This window comes from Leptodactylus fuscus, chromosome 2, assembly GCF_031893055.1.
Source record: "Leptodactylus fuscus isolate aLepFus1 chromosome 2, aLepFus1.hap2, whole genome shotgun sequence".
Taxonomy (NCBI): Eukaryota; Metazoa; Chordata; class Amphibia; order Anura; family Leptodactylidae; genus Leptodactylus; species Leptodactylus fuscus.
In genome coordinates this window covers 252216684-252232093 of record NC_134266.1, presented here as the reverse complement: position 1 = coordinate 252232093, position 15410 = coordinate 252216684, and the positions used below count along the sequence as shown (strand labels likewise).

The following is a 15410-nucleotide window of genomic DNA, read 5'->3' as shown; positions in this document are numbered from 1 at the left end:
GTTTCTTCTGAGACCCCTTATGATAGAAACTTCGGGGTCCGTGTGCCTGATCAGACATTTACGCCAGCTCCTTACTGGCATGGATTTTGGGCATCATTTATGCCCGAAAACTGGGCTAGGGTTGCCCTTCCACCCACCTTTGAAAAAAAAAAAAAGGTGTGCAGGGTGCAAAACTCAAACTGGAGATTTTTAGTGTACAAAGCAGGCGCCAGTCGGGTTTTGGTGCAGTCATTTGTGACTTTTTTCCACTTTTGAGCTGCCATTTGACTGGCAGGGGGTATGGCAATGGGTGTGGTGTACGGTGACCCAACGCCGCGCCATTTTTATGATCATTAACAATCATTTTACGATCAATTGAAATAAAGAGAGATCCAGTATGAATAATTCATGCTCTTCAAAGAGGTGGTCTTTTGGACAGGCTGGACTTTAAAAAAAAATCCCCCCCCCGCCCCCCCAAAAAATGAAGAAATATATAATGTAGGTCGTTATATTAACAAAATACAAAATAAAACAATAATTATTTAATAATTATAATTATTTAATTACAATTAAATACTATAAATATTATATAAAACATCATAATATAAATAGGTAATATAAATATATAAAATAATATAATACTATGTATAATGTAATGTGATATAATGTATATATAATAAAATGTAATATAAATATAATACAATACTGTAATATAATAATATATAATGTAATGTGATATAATAATGTATATATAATAGAATGTAATATAAATATAATACTGTAATATAATATATATAATGTAATGTGATATAATAATGTATATTAGAATGTAATACAAAATATACTGTAATATAATATAAATATATAAAATATTGTAAGATAATATAATACTATATATATCAAATGTAATGTAATAATGTATATATAATACAATACTATAAATATATAAAATACTGTAATATAATATATATAATATAATGTAATATAATGCATATATAATGTAATATAAATATAACACAATGATATAAATATATAAAATACTGTGATATAATACTATATATATATATACAATGTAATGTAATGATGTATATATAATATAGCGTAAAGTAATACAATACTATAAATATATAATACAGTAATATATAATACAATACTATAATATTAAATAATATATAGTATAACATACTCTAATAATATCAATATATACAATACCATAAATTAATTATATAAATACCATAATAAAAATAGAATAGTACAGTGAATCTGAATATATAATATATGTAGATGAGTGATGATAAATCTATCAGTGTAGTCCTATATATTATAACAAACACACAATGTAATAAAACATCCTATATATATAATATAAGATCCTATATTCTAGTCCTAGCCTTGGTGGAATAGCAGAGATTTTGGGATGCATTAAGTTGGAGCACATGTCCTGCTCTCTGCTGCATTGCCTGCCAGTGTCTGCTGCATGTACAGCCCATTGCCTGCCGCAGAGCAGTGCCTGTGTGTGTGCCGGAGCTATCCAGCGGGCGGTAGGACCCGGGAGGACGCGGCTTGGCAGGCAGGCAGTAAGGCTACCTTAAACCCAGCCCAATGCCTGCTGCTGCGCCACTCTGCGAGCTGGATGGAAAAGCCAGAGCAGCCTCCTCTACAGAGCTGGAGCCCAGCAGCAGCAGCAGCAGCAGCACTTGTGTGCCCAGCACAGACACCTGTTCCCAGGCACAGGCAGCAGCCCATGCACCCTCCTGTGCCCCCTGCACACACACAGGGATAAGGGGCTGCCACCTGAAAAGTTTCCCTGCCTTTCTCCTGATGTATGCAGTGCATTCTCCAGCCAAGACAGCGCATGCCTCCCTGGAGTCAGGATCCATACATTCTGACGTAGCCTGGACATCCTCAAACAAGCCAGGCTGCTGGAAGTTGGCATGAGCACTGCTGGTCTTCTACCCAATGGAGGAACTCCACCTGCCCCCCCTGCTGACTGCCAGTGCCTGGCATGCTGATGAAGGACAAGGAGCCCTGCTTGCCTGCTGAGCTGTGTGGCCAGCACTATGTCACCAGTGGCTGCTGAGCTGCCAGTGCTGCTGCCATAGGTTTGACCTTGAACCTGTCAGCCCACTATCTTGTATTATTGATGGATTGAAGAGAGAGAGGCACCATCCTCCCCCCTCCCTCACTGAGTCATTCACAGGATATACAGGCTATATACCTTACCTACCTATATATACACCTGCCCTCTCTGCAGCTGTCTGCACAGCACCTACACAAGGCTCATGGCTCCCCTGGGTGAAGTTGGGAACTATTTTGCTGTGCAGGATGCTGTGTCTTTTGGAAATGTACCTGTTCTGCCAGTGGATAACCCTGTCTTATTGAGTGACCACCTGAGCCAGGCTGAGGCTGGGGGGCTGCCCAGAGGCTCTGCAGTCACTGACTTGGAACACTTAAAGGGGATTCTCAGAAGAAGGCAGCTTTACTGCAGGACTGGATTCCATTTAGAAATATTTCCTAATGGGACTATCCAGGGGACAAGGCAGGACCACAATAGATTTGGTAGGTCATTCCCAGATGCCAGGTAACTGTATCATTCCCAGGGATAAGTTATGGGGGGTACTATGGGCTTGTACCTTGCTATGGTATATGTTGGCACTATGGCGATGACTATCGGGGGACAAAGCAGGACCACAATAGATTTGGTAGGTCATTTCCAGATACCAGGTAACTGTATCCTGCACAGTGACAAGTCCTAATGCTACAAACTTCTATTCTGCATGCTTGTACCTTGCTATGGTATATGTTGGCACTATGGCGATGACTATCAGGGGACAAGACAGGACCACACTAGATTTGGTAGGTCTTTTCCAGATGCCTGTATCATTCCCCGGGATAAGTTTTGGGAGGTATTAATGGGTACTATGGACTTGTACCTTGCTACGGTATGTGTTGCCACAGTGATGGTGAATGTCAGGGGACAAAGTAGGATCACAATAAATTTGGGAAGTCATTTCCTGATGCCAGGTCATAAGTTTTGGGTGTTACCAATGTTGCAAAGTTCTCGTCTACGTGCTTGTACCTTGCTGTGGTATGTGTTGTCACTATGGTGGTGACCGTCAGGGGACAAGGTAGGATTACAATAGATTTGGTAGGTCACTTGCAGATGCCAGGCAACAGTAGAGTGCCTATTAGCATTTTTTTGTGTGCAGGGCTACAGGCTTGTACCTTGCTATGGTATGTGTTGGCACTATAGTGGTGAACATCAGGAGACAAGACATGGCCACAATAGATTTGGTGGGTCACTTCCCAATGCCAGGTGACAAGTTTGGGGGGCGCTAATGCTGCAAAGTTCTATTCTGCATACTTGTACCTTGCTATGGTATATGTTAGCATTATGGTAGTGAATATCAGGGTACAAGGCAGGACCACAACAGATTTGGTATCATGCCAAGCGATAAGTTTTGGGGCTTCCATTCTGCATTCTTCTACCCTGCTACGGTATAGGCTGGCATCATGGCGGTGACTATATCAAGTCGTTGTCAGGACCCTGCTCATAATGTCATTGATGCCCCCTCCCCTCCTGGCTATTATTGATCTCCCACTTCTATTTAGAGAGGTGTGGTGCAGGGTGACAATATAGAAGCACAAATGTTATGCTACCATTTGCTCCCCCTCCCCAAATTCCTGTGAATGTGCTGGATGCATGGATAAACCCATAGACTGGACTAATTATATAGAGGCTGCCATTGGCTTCTACTTCTATAGGGTGCTATTTGTGACTCAGCATTAAGAGCTGGAGACTGGAGGGCGCATAGCATAAGAACCCCCCCCCCCCCCCTACCATTAACCCATAGGATGCTGCTGGGACATTGTTCTGCATTGCTACAAGTTTCAGAGATGTTGCAGTTTGCAGGGATAACCTGTGCAGCTGCTTTAGCTGTGTGTGGAGCAGATTGATTAAAGTTATAATGCTCTAACCACTTATAACAGATGGATGATGGGAGTAGCATAGGCAGGGGGTGATGATGTTGGGTGCACACATTGCAGCAGTCATTGCACCTGGAAAGTACTTGCAGGGTGTATTCCATAGCGGTTTATGGTGTGAACAGGGCTCTATTCTGGTCACTCACGTTTCTCCGATGGCAGCAGATCTCCCCATGGGAGCTGTCCCACCCCATTAGGCTCAGGCATGATGCAGTGAGGTGTGCAGCACACGGTACATTGGGGAGAAGAGCATGGACTGCATTGCTCCCAGCCCGGGCTCCACGCCTCCAGCAGGTGTCTAGTGTGTGTGTATGTGTGTGCCGCGCCGCCGCCGGGTCCTACATCCCGCCGGCTTCTCCTACACGTGGGGCAGCCCGCAGAGAGGAGAGAGCAGCAGCTGCGGCGCTACTACACACATTACGGGAATCGCTCAATTTCCCACTGCTTGGAATTGACAGGACATTTATTAACATGTTCGTTTCCGGGAACTAGAATAGTATAGGGGGAAGTGTACATGGGGATGGCATCACTGAAGGAAGCTTGTGCTGGGGATAGTCACAAATAGAAGAACTATCCTATCCTTGTTTTATGTCAATGATAAATCTGCAAATTTGTTGTAAATTGGCTCAAAAATCAATGTACAATATGGTTGGATGTGTATGGTGGTGGGGAAAATCGGAGAAGGGTTTTATTAGTGAATATATCACATTGATCGGGTAATGAACAGCCAAATATTGATTATGAATATTTTTATAGAAAAAATTATCTGTATATAGTATAATTGTACGTATCTGTGTGTGTCTATCTATCTATCTATCTATCTATCTATCTATCTATCTATCTATCTATCTATCTATCTATCTATATGTGTGTGTGTGTGTATATATATATATATATATATATATATATATATATATATATATATTTAAATTTTATATATATATATATATATATATTAAATATTTTATTTTTATATATATATATATATATATATATATATATAATCACAATGTATCTGAATATATGTTGCGAAATATCTGTATATAGTTATATAGTTTAGAAAATTTGGGTACCATAAACGTAACTCTTCTAGCCAACTGTTGGTATTATCGGTCATATGGCATGAAGCACGGCGAACTCTAAGCTAATAATTCGCATCCTTGACGAAAAAGTAATTCAAAGCAATGAAGATTATTTTTATTCAAAATGTTTCCACTTATAGTGAATATTATCATATTGACTAAATCCAGGAGTGTTTGCAAAATGAATGTAACATTAATACAAATATGTAAAAATAGTGTATAATATAGTATCAAGGAGCACCCGGGTCATGGGGCAGCACCTTTTATATGGGAGTGTTCAGCTTTAAGGGGATCCTTGAGCTATTTGCCTTCCACCTGCTTATGTATGTAAGCAGTGAATGGGTTAACTATAGAGCACACATCATAAAAGGCCCAGTGGCCTGTATATTATAGGAATGTCATATTATGGCCACGCTCCTTCCTTAGCATACCTGAGACTCCTTTATCATGGAGTTAATATGTATTTGCTGCAGTCATTCAGTGACAGCCGGGATTTCAGCCTGTGAAGTTTTCTGTAGAGTTTTTTGCATTCGTGTGACTTTTTTTTCCCCCCTACCCTGGAGCATGGGAAATCTGCATTTCAGCTTGTAAGATTACCGCTTATCTCCCCTTGTTTTACATGTGGATTGGTGCTAATTGGTTTAAGTAATTGTCACTGTGAAAATCCTGAGCGCCCGTCATGTCACAACTCATTAATAACATGGAGAACATTTGCTGCATGGTTGTGGCTGCCAGCGGATACTCATTAATAATTGATATGTAAATATGGCTGTGTTTATACTGTAAGGTTAAAGGCGATGTGTTGTAGACTACCACCTCCTGACCCTTCCCTTTAATTGCTACAGTATGTGAATGTTCTATCATACTGATCATGGTATTGTCTTTCGTAGAAATGCTCCCAATCTGATCTGATTCATACAATCCTTCCAATCTGATCTGATACATAGATGTCCTTCAAATCTGATTTGATAAATAGAAATCTGATCTGATGCATCGCAATCCTTCCAATCTGATCTGATACATTGAAGTCCTTCCGATCTGATCTGACGCATTGTAATCCTTCCAATCTGATCTGATTCATTGTAATCCTCCCAATCTGATCTGATACATACAGTAGAAGTCCTCCCAATGTGATCTGACTCATTGCAATCCTTCCAGTCTGATCTGATTCGTCACAATCTTTCCAATCTGATCTGATACATAGAAGTCCTTCCAAAGATGAATCCACTGAGATTAGTTTGGAAGGACTTCTATGTATCACAATGAGTTCAGACTGGTCTGATACATAAAAAATTCTTCCAGTCTGGTCTTCTACTTAGAAATGCTTCCAATGATTCATAGAAATCCTACAATTCTGATCTAATATCTAGAAATCCTCCCAATCTGATCTGTAAATGTTGATCATAAGGGAAATCCCGTTCTAATGTCTAGTATTTCTATGTCAGAGCTCAGATGGATTTATGATCCAAATGTTCATCTGATAACGTCGATCACCCGGCACACCCAACCTTGTAGTTTAGTCTACAGACTATGATGGATTGGAGAGCCTTTGGGGAACGTTGCTATTGCATATAACATATTAGTGAGTCAGGATTTGCAAACAATTTCAGTATATTCAGTTTTTTTCCCATTGACTTGTATATTGTGTCAGTGTCCCTTATTGTGTGCGGAGGAGAAATTGACTAAATCTTTCTATTGAGTGCCAAAATATCATGGGTACCGTGTTAACCACTATTATTTTGGTCATACACACTAGATCAATGTTGGCCGAACCACCCCACCATCTAATGTGTATGGGATCAAACCAGCCATGGTAGGGTAGAGGACAGATAGGCCTATTTTATTTGAACATGTCAAACTATCATAGGTAATCCAATGAAGGTTTGTAGGGGTATGACACCCAGGACCCCTGCTGATCAGCTATTTGAACACTTCTTCTGCTATACAGACCATGTGATGTTACGTTCCTTCGTCACATGGCCTGATCGCTGCTTAGACCCAATCAAGTGAATGGGCTGTGCTGTGATGGCGAACACGGCCGTTGTACAAATGTACAATGTCGCTCTATGCTCTGCAGCGCTCACCCAATTGCGGGGGCCTCTTCTACCAGCTGATCGGTCAGGATGGGTCATCCCAGTGTTGGTTCAGGCCCTAAGTAGAAAAAAGCACTGCGGTAAACACTGCAGCGCATCGTAGTTTTTTCCCCGCAGCACTTTTCACAGGACCTCTGCGGACTTTGTGCTTCCATTATACCTATAGGGAAACCACCGGCATTTACGTAGGTATAATTGACATGCCGCGATTTCCAAAACCGTAACGGTTTGGGGTATTGCAGTGTATTCACTGCACATATTACTGGATATAATATAGAAAATTGCTTTGCATTAGTAAGGACTCTCTGTTTGGATGTATACGGGTATATACTGTGCGGTGGCGAGTACTTTCCTTATCCCTTTTATGCAGTACTCCGACTGATGTTCAGATTATTCACTATCCAGACGTCTCCGTCGTCCCATGTACCCCAGCCTGAGGTCATATTAGTCCGCATTCTCTCAGCACCTTGATGGTGAAGCAGAGTCTTTCCTCCCACTATAACAAGCCGAGGTCTATGCAGAATGCCCACCCTATGGGGTGACATGCCCCTGTGAGGGTGATAATGTATGGCTGGAATACTGTAATGCAGTCGGGCATATAGTCTTTGTAACTCCTTATCCAGTGGGCGTACCTCTAGCATCAGCAGAACCGCTACACGCACAGCATTAAAAAAAAAGTAAGAAAAAAAACAAAAACCTAGGAGCATGCAGAATGGCAAAGTCAAGAGAGGAGGTGACCTCCATCGGCTGACGCAAGGCACAGAAGATGTTTTAATGCTGCATCTCATCCACATAGAGAAATGTGCTTACAAAGCCTGGCATCCTGACACCGGGCACCACTCCTCTCTCTGCCTCCTCCGTCTACTGCAGAACATTGCAGATTCTCTCAAAGTACATCTATACATAGGATCCTGACACAACTGCCATTTTGATTTTGCTGTGCTGTTCCTGATGCCCTCTAAATGTTGGGACACGAGCGTTCACGTGGATGCCATCGGATGTATGCAGTCACTGCAGTCTTCTTCCTCCTCCGAGCTCCGTATACCAGGCAGTGAAGCAGACTTGTGTTTCCTCATTGGCATATATAAAGTGCATGATAGTTTTATTACACTGAACTGCTTTGTATCACAGGATTATATATGGGGAGGGGGAGAAAAGTACAGACAAGTTCTTAAAGGGAACCTATTACATTGAAAATGCGAATGGCCATGTTATAGAGCAGGAGGAGCTGAGCAGATTGATATATAGCTTGGTGGGAAAGGGTTCAGCATAACCTGTCATTTATGCATTTTAACTTCTTGTGGGCTTAGGAGTCCAGTGGGTGGTCCTACTCAGTGACTGACAGCTATCTCTGTATGCTCGATTATAGAAGGAAGGCTGTAAGTTACTATAATACCGCCCGCTGAACTCTCTGGACTGGACTGCACGTTCACACTGACCAATTCCCTTTAGAGGACCTTTCGGGTTCTCGGGCACATGCGGTTTTATATACCGCTAGAAAGCCGACAGTGCACTGAATTCAGCGCACTATTGGCTTTCCCGTTATGTGTCTCTGGTGAAGAGCTATCGGTGCTGTTGGTCTCCATTCACTTTTGCATAAAGTAGCGAGTGCGGCACAGATAGACGAAAGTGGCATATATTTGTCCACCAATAGGATTACCCTACAATGGCCACTCACTTTTCCATCAACTGATCCATTCATGGTGGGGATATTTGGTCAAACAATCCCAGCCAAAAATTCTCTTTCCCAAAAGTTGCGGCCTTAGGGTCCTCGATGGTAAATCTTTCTTTCTGGAGCCATACAGGCGTGGAGATCGTAGAGCTCTTGCTTGAACAGGTTTGCCATTTAGGAGTCTGAGAAAGTTGAGTAAGGCTGAGTCAAAGACAGATTTTGCACTGGGGAACAGAAGCTTCACGTTACCCTGATTTCTGTAGGAATCCTTTCCCCATTTAGACTATAGTGTGCATGCTAGGACAAGCCGAGCATGTATGTGGAGGGTAGAACTGCCAACTTTCCCACAACACTCCCGAAAAAAGCAATGCCCGCCTGGAAGAGCAGGCCCAGGTGTTGGCCCTAGTATTTCCCTTGTGAGTTGAGCACTTTATGTGCTGGCTATGTCTGACAAAGGGCCGTGACTAACCCCTTTTCATACCCACGTCACAATAAAGGGACATAGTGATGTTCAAACGGGCGCTGGCCATGACCATAGGAGTACATTGGCTAAAATTTGGATTAGTGACCTGTATGTGATGTTCTCCGGCACAAAACATCTTAAATGTTGACAAGTATGGTGCATGGAAGGGTCGGGAGGAGTAGCTGTCACCTGAATGAGCTGTCCAAGCTATTGAAGGTGTATGGGCACCATGGTTGATTTTACAGGAGTCAAGCATGCTGGTACTTGTAGTGAATGTCATCAGTTCTGCACTGTTTTGGTCTGATAGGACTAGCCGTAATCCCATCCACTTTCTAGGTTCTGTAAAACGTGCTGTTTACACCGCATTTTCGCAACGTGGGGTTGCAGCCTTAAAAAGTTTTATGTAAAATTACATGGGGAATAAAATCCATTGTGAAATTATTGAATGCAGGATCAATACTGGACTGCAACTATTAGATCACAGGCCTAGGGTGACCCCAAAAGTCATGGCTCTGTAGCACTTCTTGAAGAGTCTTGACTACTGGGCACCTGGGATTTGTTCTGATCTACACTCAGGTCAAGAGCTTCAGTGCAAGCAAGGTGAGAGGAGTTGCTATCATGTCTAATCTCCAGGTTTGTTTATTATGGCGCAGGCTTTTCTATGCAAGCAATGGCACGCAGCAGCCTTCAGAAAAGTTTCTATTATTTCTACAAATTTCTATATATCCACCCAACCCTGCTCCTTGTGAATTGTAGGTGATTTCAGGATCAAAGTGATTGAAGGCTCGGAGCATTGATTCAGGGTTCTGGTATTTAGTCTTTATTTTGGTTGGTCTTTTATCAAGACTCATTTCCTCTTGAGTTTTCTTGTTTCCTTCCTGCAGAAGCTGAAAAAGTTTGTGACAATTATGGTATTAGAGGAACCCTTTGGGCTGGTCTGATGGGCAGCTCGGGGTCCGAGTGGGTGGGACATGACACAAGGGTATTCTTTGAATATAGGTGCACCTCTATGTGCAAGAATGGCTAAGAAACCGTAACTTCTTAGTGATTCTGGCAAGTCTTGCACCTCTCGGAACATATTAATTAATCTTAATTAATACCCCTCCCCCGTATCTTTATTTGCATTGATCTTCACTGGATTGAAACACTTGTTGAGTCTTCACAGAAAAGCTGTGACTGTAGAAATATTGACTATGGCGTGGAAGAAAAAAAAATTAGCAGATACAATCATTTTTTGAACCAGCAATCTCGTTTTGCAGCTGACTCTGAATTTTCTGCACTCAGCAACTTTTGTCTAAAGTTTATGGAGCTTGTGTATTTAAGGTCCCCGTATACCTTCAATACCGACAGCTGTTCCGCCTGACCCTTTTATGCACCTGTACACTTGGTTCACTTGTGTTTGTGTTTTAATGTGAAGAGGGGACTAAGACCTGGTACATGCCTGCGCTTCGGTTTCCGTTCCTCGAGCAGACCTGTAGAACAGAAACCTAATCCGCATAAAAAAGCGGTTATCTTAGGAAACCCGTGGACCCCATAGACTATAATGCGGTCCGTGTGGTTTCCGCACAAAAAAATGTGCAGAGAAAAGTGCTGCTTGCAGGTGTTTTCTCTCCGCATTTTTCATGCGGGCAGGGGAACGGAATCCCAGAACGCAGATGTGAACTGGTTAGAAGTTGCTGCCAGAGAATAGAAGGATTTGGCATTGAAATTGGGTCCTCAAAGTCCCAGGTGCACCATGTTGGTTAATATGGCGTGTACCGTCCTGGGGAAAGATTGACCCTTTTACTGGCTGACAGGTTGTACAGCAGAAGTCTTCCCCCTTATATGTGTTACAATAGATTCACACTAGCGTTAGTCTCTGCGTCGTTCTTGTCCGTATCGGGACCCAAAAGACGGACAGCCCATGCCCTAAAAAAGCGATTACCCACGGACACGCCATGGTCTATGGAGTCAGTCGGGTTAACGTCAATTTTATACTGAAACTGGAAGAAAAAAAAAGCCCTCCGTGCAGGACTTTTCTCTCCGCCAATTTTAGACAAAATCAGCAGCAGACTCTCCAACGCAGATGTGAGCTAAGGCCTGGTTCACATCTGCATTCGGGAATCCTCTTCGGGACCCCCTGAACGGAATACTGAATGCATTGACAAGCGGTGAGCACTGAAAGCACATGGACCCTATAGACTATAATGGGGTCTGTGTGTATTCCACGTGGTCTCCGCACGAATCATGTGGAGAGAAAAGTACTTCATGGAGTACGAACACCGCGCAAAAAAACGCACGGACTTCATTATAGTCTATGGGGTCCGTGTGCTTTCATAAGCTCACCGCTTGTCATTGCATTTGGTATTCCGTTCGGGGGTCCCCAAGTGGAATACCGAATGCAGATGTGAACCAAGCCTTAGCTTTATGGGTCTAAATGTAGCCTTCTGAAATTTTTGCTGCCTCGGTAAGTACTGCAATTCCTACGAATTGTATACAGGCGAGCCTATGTGTGTGATCCACAATATTACAACATATACATCACAAACATTTAGCAATTTTCAAAAAGTTCAACCTGTCAGCAGTATTAACCAAAACTTCATCCTTCGCTCCATGTTCTCCGCTCACACGGTCTGCTGGATGACTATAACAGTCATGGATCATCACTTTGACCGCCTGCCATGTAGATGTAATATAAATATCCAGCGTTGCATCAGTTCTGCCATCATTGTGTTGTAGTTCACGAGCAGCCCCTTCCTATCTGTGTGGTCAGCCGGACTGGCGGGTCACTAATGTGTGCTGATGATGGTGGACGGCCGGTGACTCACAGGATACTGTGGTGGTATTATTTGCTTTATAATATTTCCCATCAACCCGTCCTGAGCTTGCAGATTCTCATGTATGTAATATAGGAACCCTCGGGGGAGAAATGTTCGTCTTAATGTTGTGTATCTGGGAAGTCTAGTCTAACTAGATGAGATTAATAGGTATAAACAATCAATGGAGGAGCAGGGTCGAAATTTCACTCATGGTCTGGGGAGCCTGGTTCTCGGTAGATTGTATATACCGTATTGCTTGTGTTTGTACTGGCAATACATATATAGTATTACCCCGGGGAAGGCTGTGAGCGAATGGGGAGGGGCGCCTGTAATTGTCTATAGAATTTCTGTATTTGCATATATGTTGCTATGTCATTTGGAGCCTCTAAGAACAATCTTCTCGTATATGTAATTCCTACTATTAAAGTAAATTGTATTAGATGTTCCACAGTGAAAAGATCAGGAAGCTGAAAATATAGTCGGCCATTTTGAATCCTATGGGAGCTGTCTTTGGTCACACCGTCACGTACAATGCATAAGAGTATACCATTTTTTTTCTGCCACTTTCCACTATCCATAGCTGACACTCTTGCCCATGAACGTTATTATAAACTGAATAATCTGCCCCTTTTGTATACACACATACCATCAAGGTAGACTGATAACACAGGCATAATCAATATATTCACCAAGGATATACCTATGAATAATATAATACATACACAAATGGGATTCTTTCATCACACCATTGTGTGACGTCCATTAAACTGTTGTCGGCCTTATAGTCACCCCCCAGTCCCTTGGAGAAGAACATCAGAAGTTGGAACTTGCCATCTTCTCCACTTATTACAATAGGTGCTGACAAAAATATAGTTAAATAGTTAAAAAATCAGGTATGAGGTTACCAAATATGTACGTTGTGCACCAGCTGCTCAGCTCACCATATGTTCCCGATAGGGAGCGGGGAATAAGGCAACTGATACCTTGGGTGGTGGCCTATTGGAGTATGCATTGGCATGTTGGACTTCATTGGCTTTTGGGGGAGAGTCCCTATGGACGTCGTATGTTTTGATGGGTCCTGGTGAAATTGGCACATTTGACCCAGGGTTGTGGAGTCAGAAAAACGTTTTCATAAAAAATCTTCATAATGAAATAATTTTCTTTAATGGTATTCTAGAATTATTAGTATTGTATTTAATGGGTTAGAATAGTTGTACTGCTCTTGTCTGACCAAAGCTTCATACCCTTTCTTCAGGCAGATTTCATTGCCGATTCAGCTATGGATGTCCGCCTCGCGACACCTCCCTCCCGACTAGACCCATTAATTTGGAGCCGCGACTGGATGCTGGGGCACTGCATCGGCAACCAGTCACGGTTAGCCATTTTTTGTACCAGAATCTGAGGCGGCCTCCGTGTCAAATTCTGGTCCAAAAAACTCACGTGTGAACTTACCCTTATGTCTGTTCCTTTTTAATGGTATAAGTTGTGTAGAATACAGCGCTGATGTTACATGATAGCCATTGCGTAGGTACAATAGCGCCCCGAGTAGGTCTATGGGTGCTAAGTTATTGCTCTGTGTGATTTTTACAGTGGTTCCACCTTTTCCCTATAAATATAAAGGTATTATAGGGATTCAGGTAACCATAACTTTCTGCCAAAAACAGTGGCCCACCTGTTGCCCGATTGTGTGTGGCATCGCAGTTCATCCTCATTTACTCCAATGGAGCTGAGCCGCAATACCAAACATAACCCATGGACAAGTGTGGCGCTATTTGTGGAAGAAAGCAGGTATGTTTTACTAATCCCGTCCAATCCTTTAACATGAAATATCTTCTCAATGGATCTCTTTATTGGAATGGCAGAAGTTAAAAGCCGAAGCTAAACCGTAATAACTTTTTGGATGCGACAAAACATTTCCAACTTGAAACTTTTGTCACTTCGCAAAAAACGAAAAAATATCCTTCTGAGGGCAAACAGCTGAAAACCCCCAACGCCTTTTTTTTTTGTTTAAGAACCTTGGATGCCTGTGAGATATTCCGCTACATAAAAAAAGATTAAGTGATTAGAAAATGGGAGGAATTCACAAATAGCGATATTTTTTTTTGCAAGAACAAATGTGCTTTTAAGTTGTCGGTGTCTGTAGAGCAGGTATTTTGGACAGATTATAGGATTTCTGCTCTTGATCGCACATTTGTCCTGTACATGTTCTATTGTTTCCTTGGGACTATAAAGCCCGTCTTCCGATAGGCCTAGGAGTTTCTATAAAGATTTACCGTAACTTGTGCAAACCTGTTGGGAAAGAACCTCCTCTTGGCTCGACATTCCTAACTTTGTTGACTTCGAGCTGTCTAAGCATCCTATTCTACCAAAAGAAAATCCGAAAGAAAAAAAAAATCTGTTTTCACAAGAAAGGAGGGAAAAAAATGAACATCAAAAACGTTCGAGAAGAATGGAAAAATCCATTGAATTACCTTTATGTAATCTCTACCTAGAGGACAGGAATTCTTTTCTCTGTAGGCCTTGGGGTTAGGATTATGGGATTGTTTCTCCTTGCCCTTAGGTACAGTTATATGTAAGACATAGATTAGGTGCCGGCCATTGTTTACCCGGCTTATTAATTGGGCTCGCGGTATAAATACGTCTTGGTCTCTGTAAGGGAAGGTGATATTTGCCTATATGTGATTATATTAGCCATTGTCTTGGACGTTGATTTTACTGTTCTACATCTTTCTAGATATTCCTGAGGCCGAACGTAAGGCCTAAAACCAAAATATGTCCTCTGGCCCCCGCCTACAATGTGCCTTATGTGACTTAAGGTACCAGGTTACAATTCCGAACAATTCCGCCTGTAATTCTAGCTCCATAGTTTAATCTGGAATGGCTCTGTCTAGTAGTTATGTAGGTACAGTATCTAGCTATGGGTGATGTCTACCTGCTATTACTCATCGTTTTCTTGGGTGGTTGGTGACTTTTGGGATAAGTCATTGACTTCAGTTTTAGATGACGGTCTACATCGAGGTTCATCACATCAGAGAGTCTCTCGATGGTCTGCGCTTTACACTGGAGTTGTGATTGTTTGAAACACAAGATATGAGCTCAGAAAGTTAGTGCATGATGGGTTAATTTCCAAGGCAGAAAGAACCAAAACATTGACATAGACTACCTCAATCCTATGGAAGATAGAGTTAACCTTGACTTAAAGAGGACCTTTCACCACCTCCAACAATTCAAGTTCTCTAGCCCCCATCATTCCCAAGCAATAAGTGCTGGTTGTTTTGATCCCTGATGTGGGTGGGTGGGGTCAAGTAGGGGGTGTGATTCAGATCTCCAATCAGAGAC

General features: G+C 42.2%; 1 protein-coding gene across 1 annotated transcript in view; it reads left to right on the top strand.

Annotated features, from left to right (window-relative positions):
• Positions 1-1670: 1670 nt before the first annotated feature.
• FGF9 (fibroblast growth factor 9) overlaps positions 1671-15410 on the top strand; it is a 40602-nt gene continuing 26862 nt past the window's right edge. Inside the window, exon 1 of the mRNA XM_075266077.1 lies at positions 1671-2538. Coding sequence (XP_075122178.1) covers positions 2262-2538 — 277 coding nt within the window. The 5' untranslated portion in view covers positions 1671-2261. The remainder of the gene's footprint in view (positions 2539-15410) is intronic.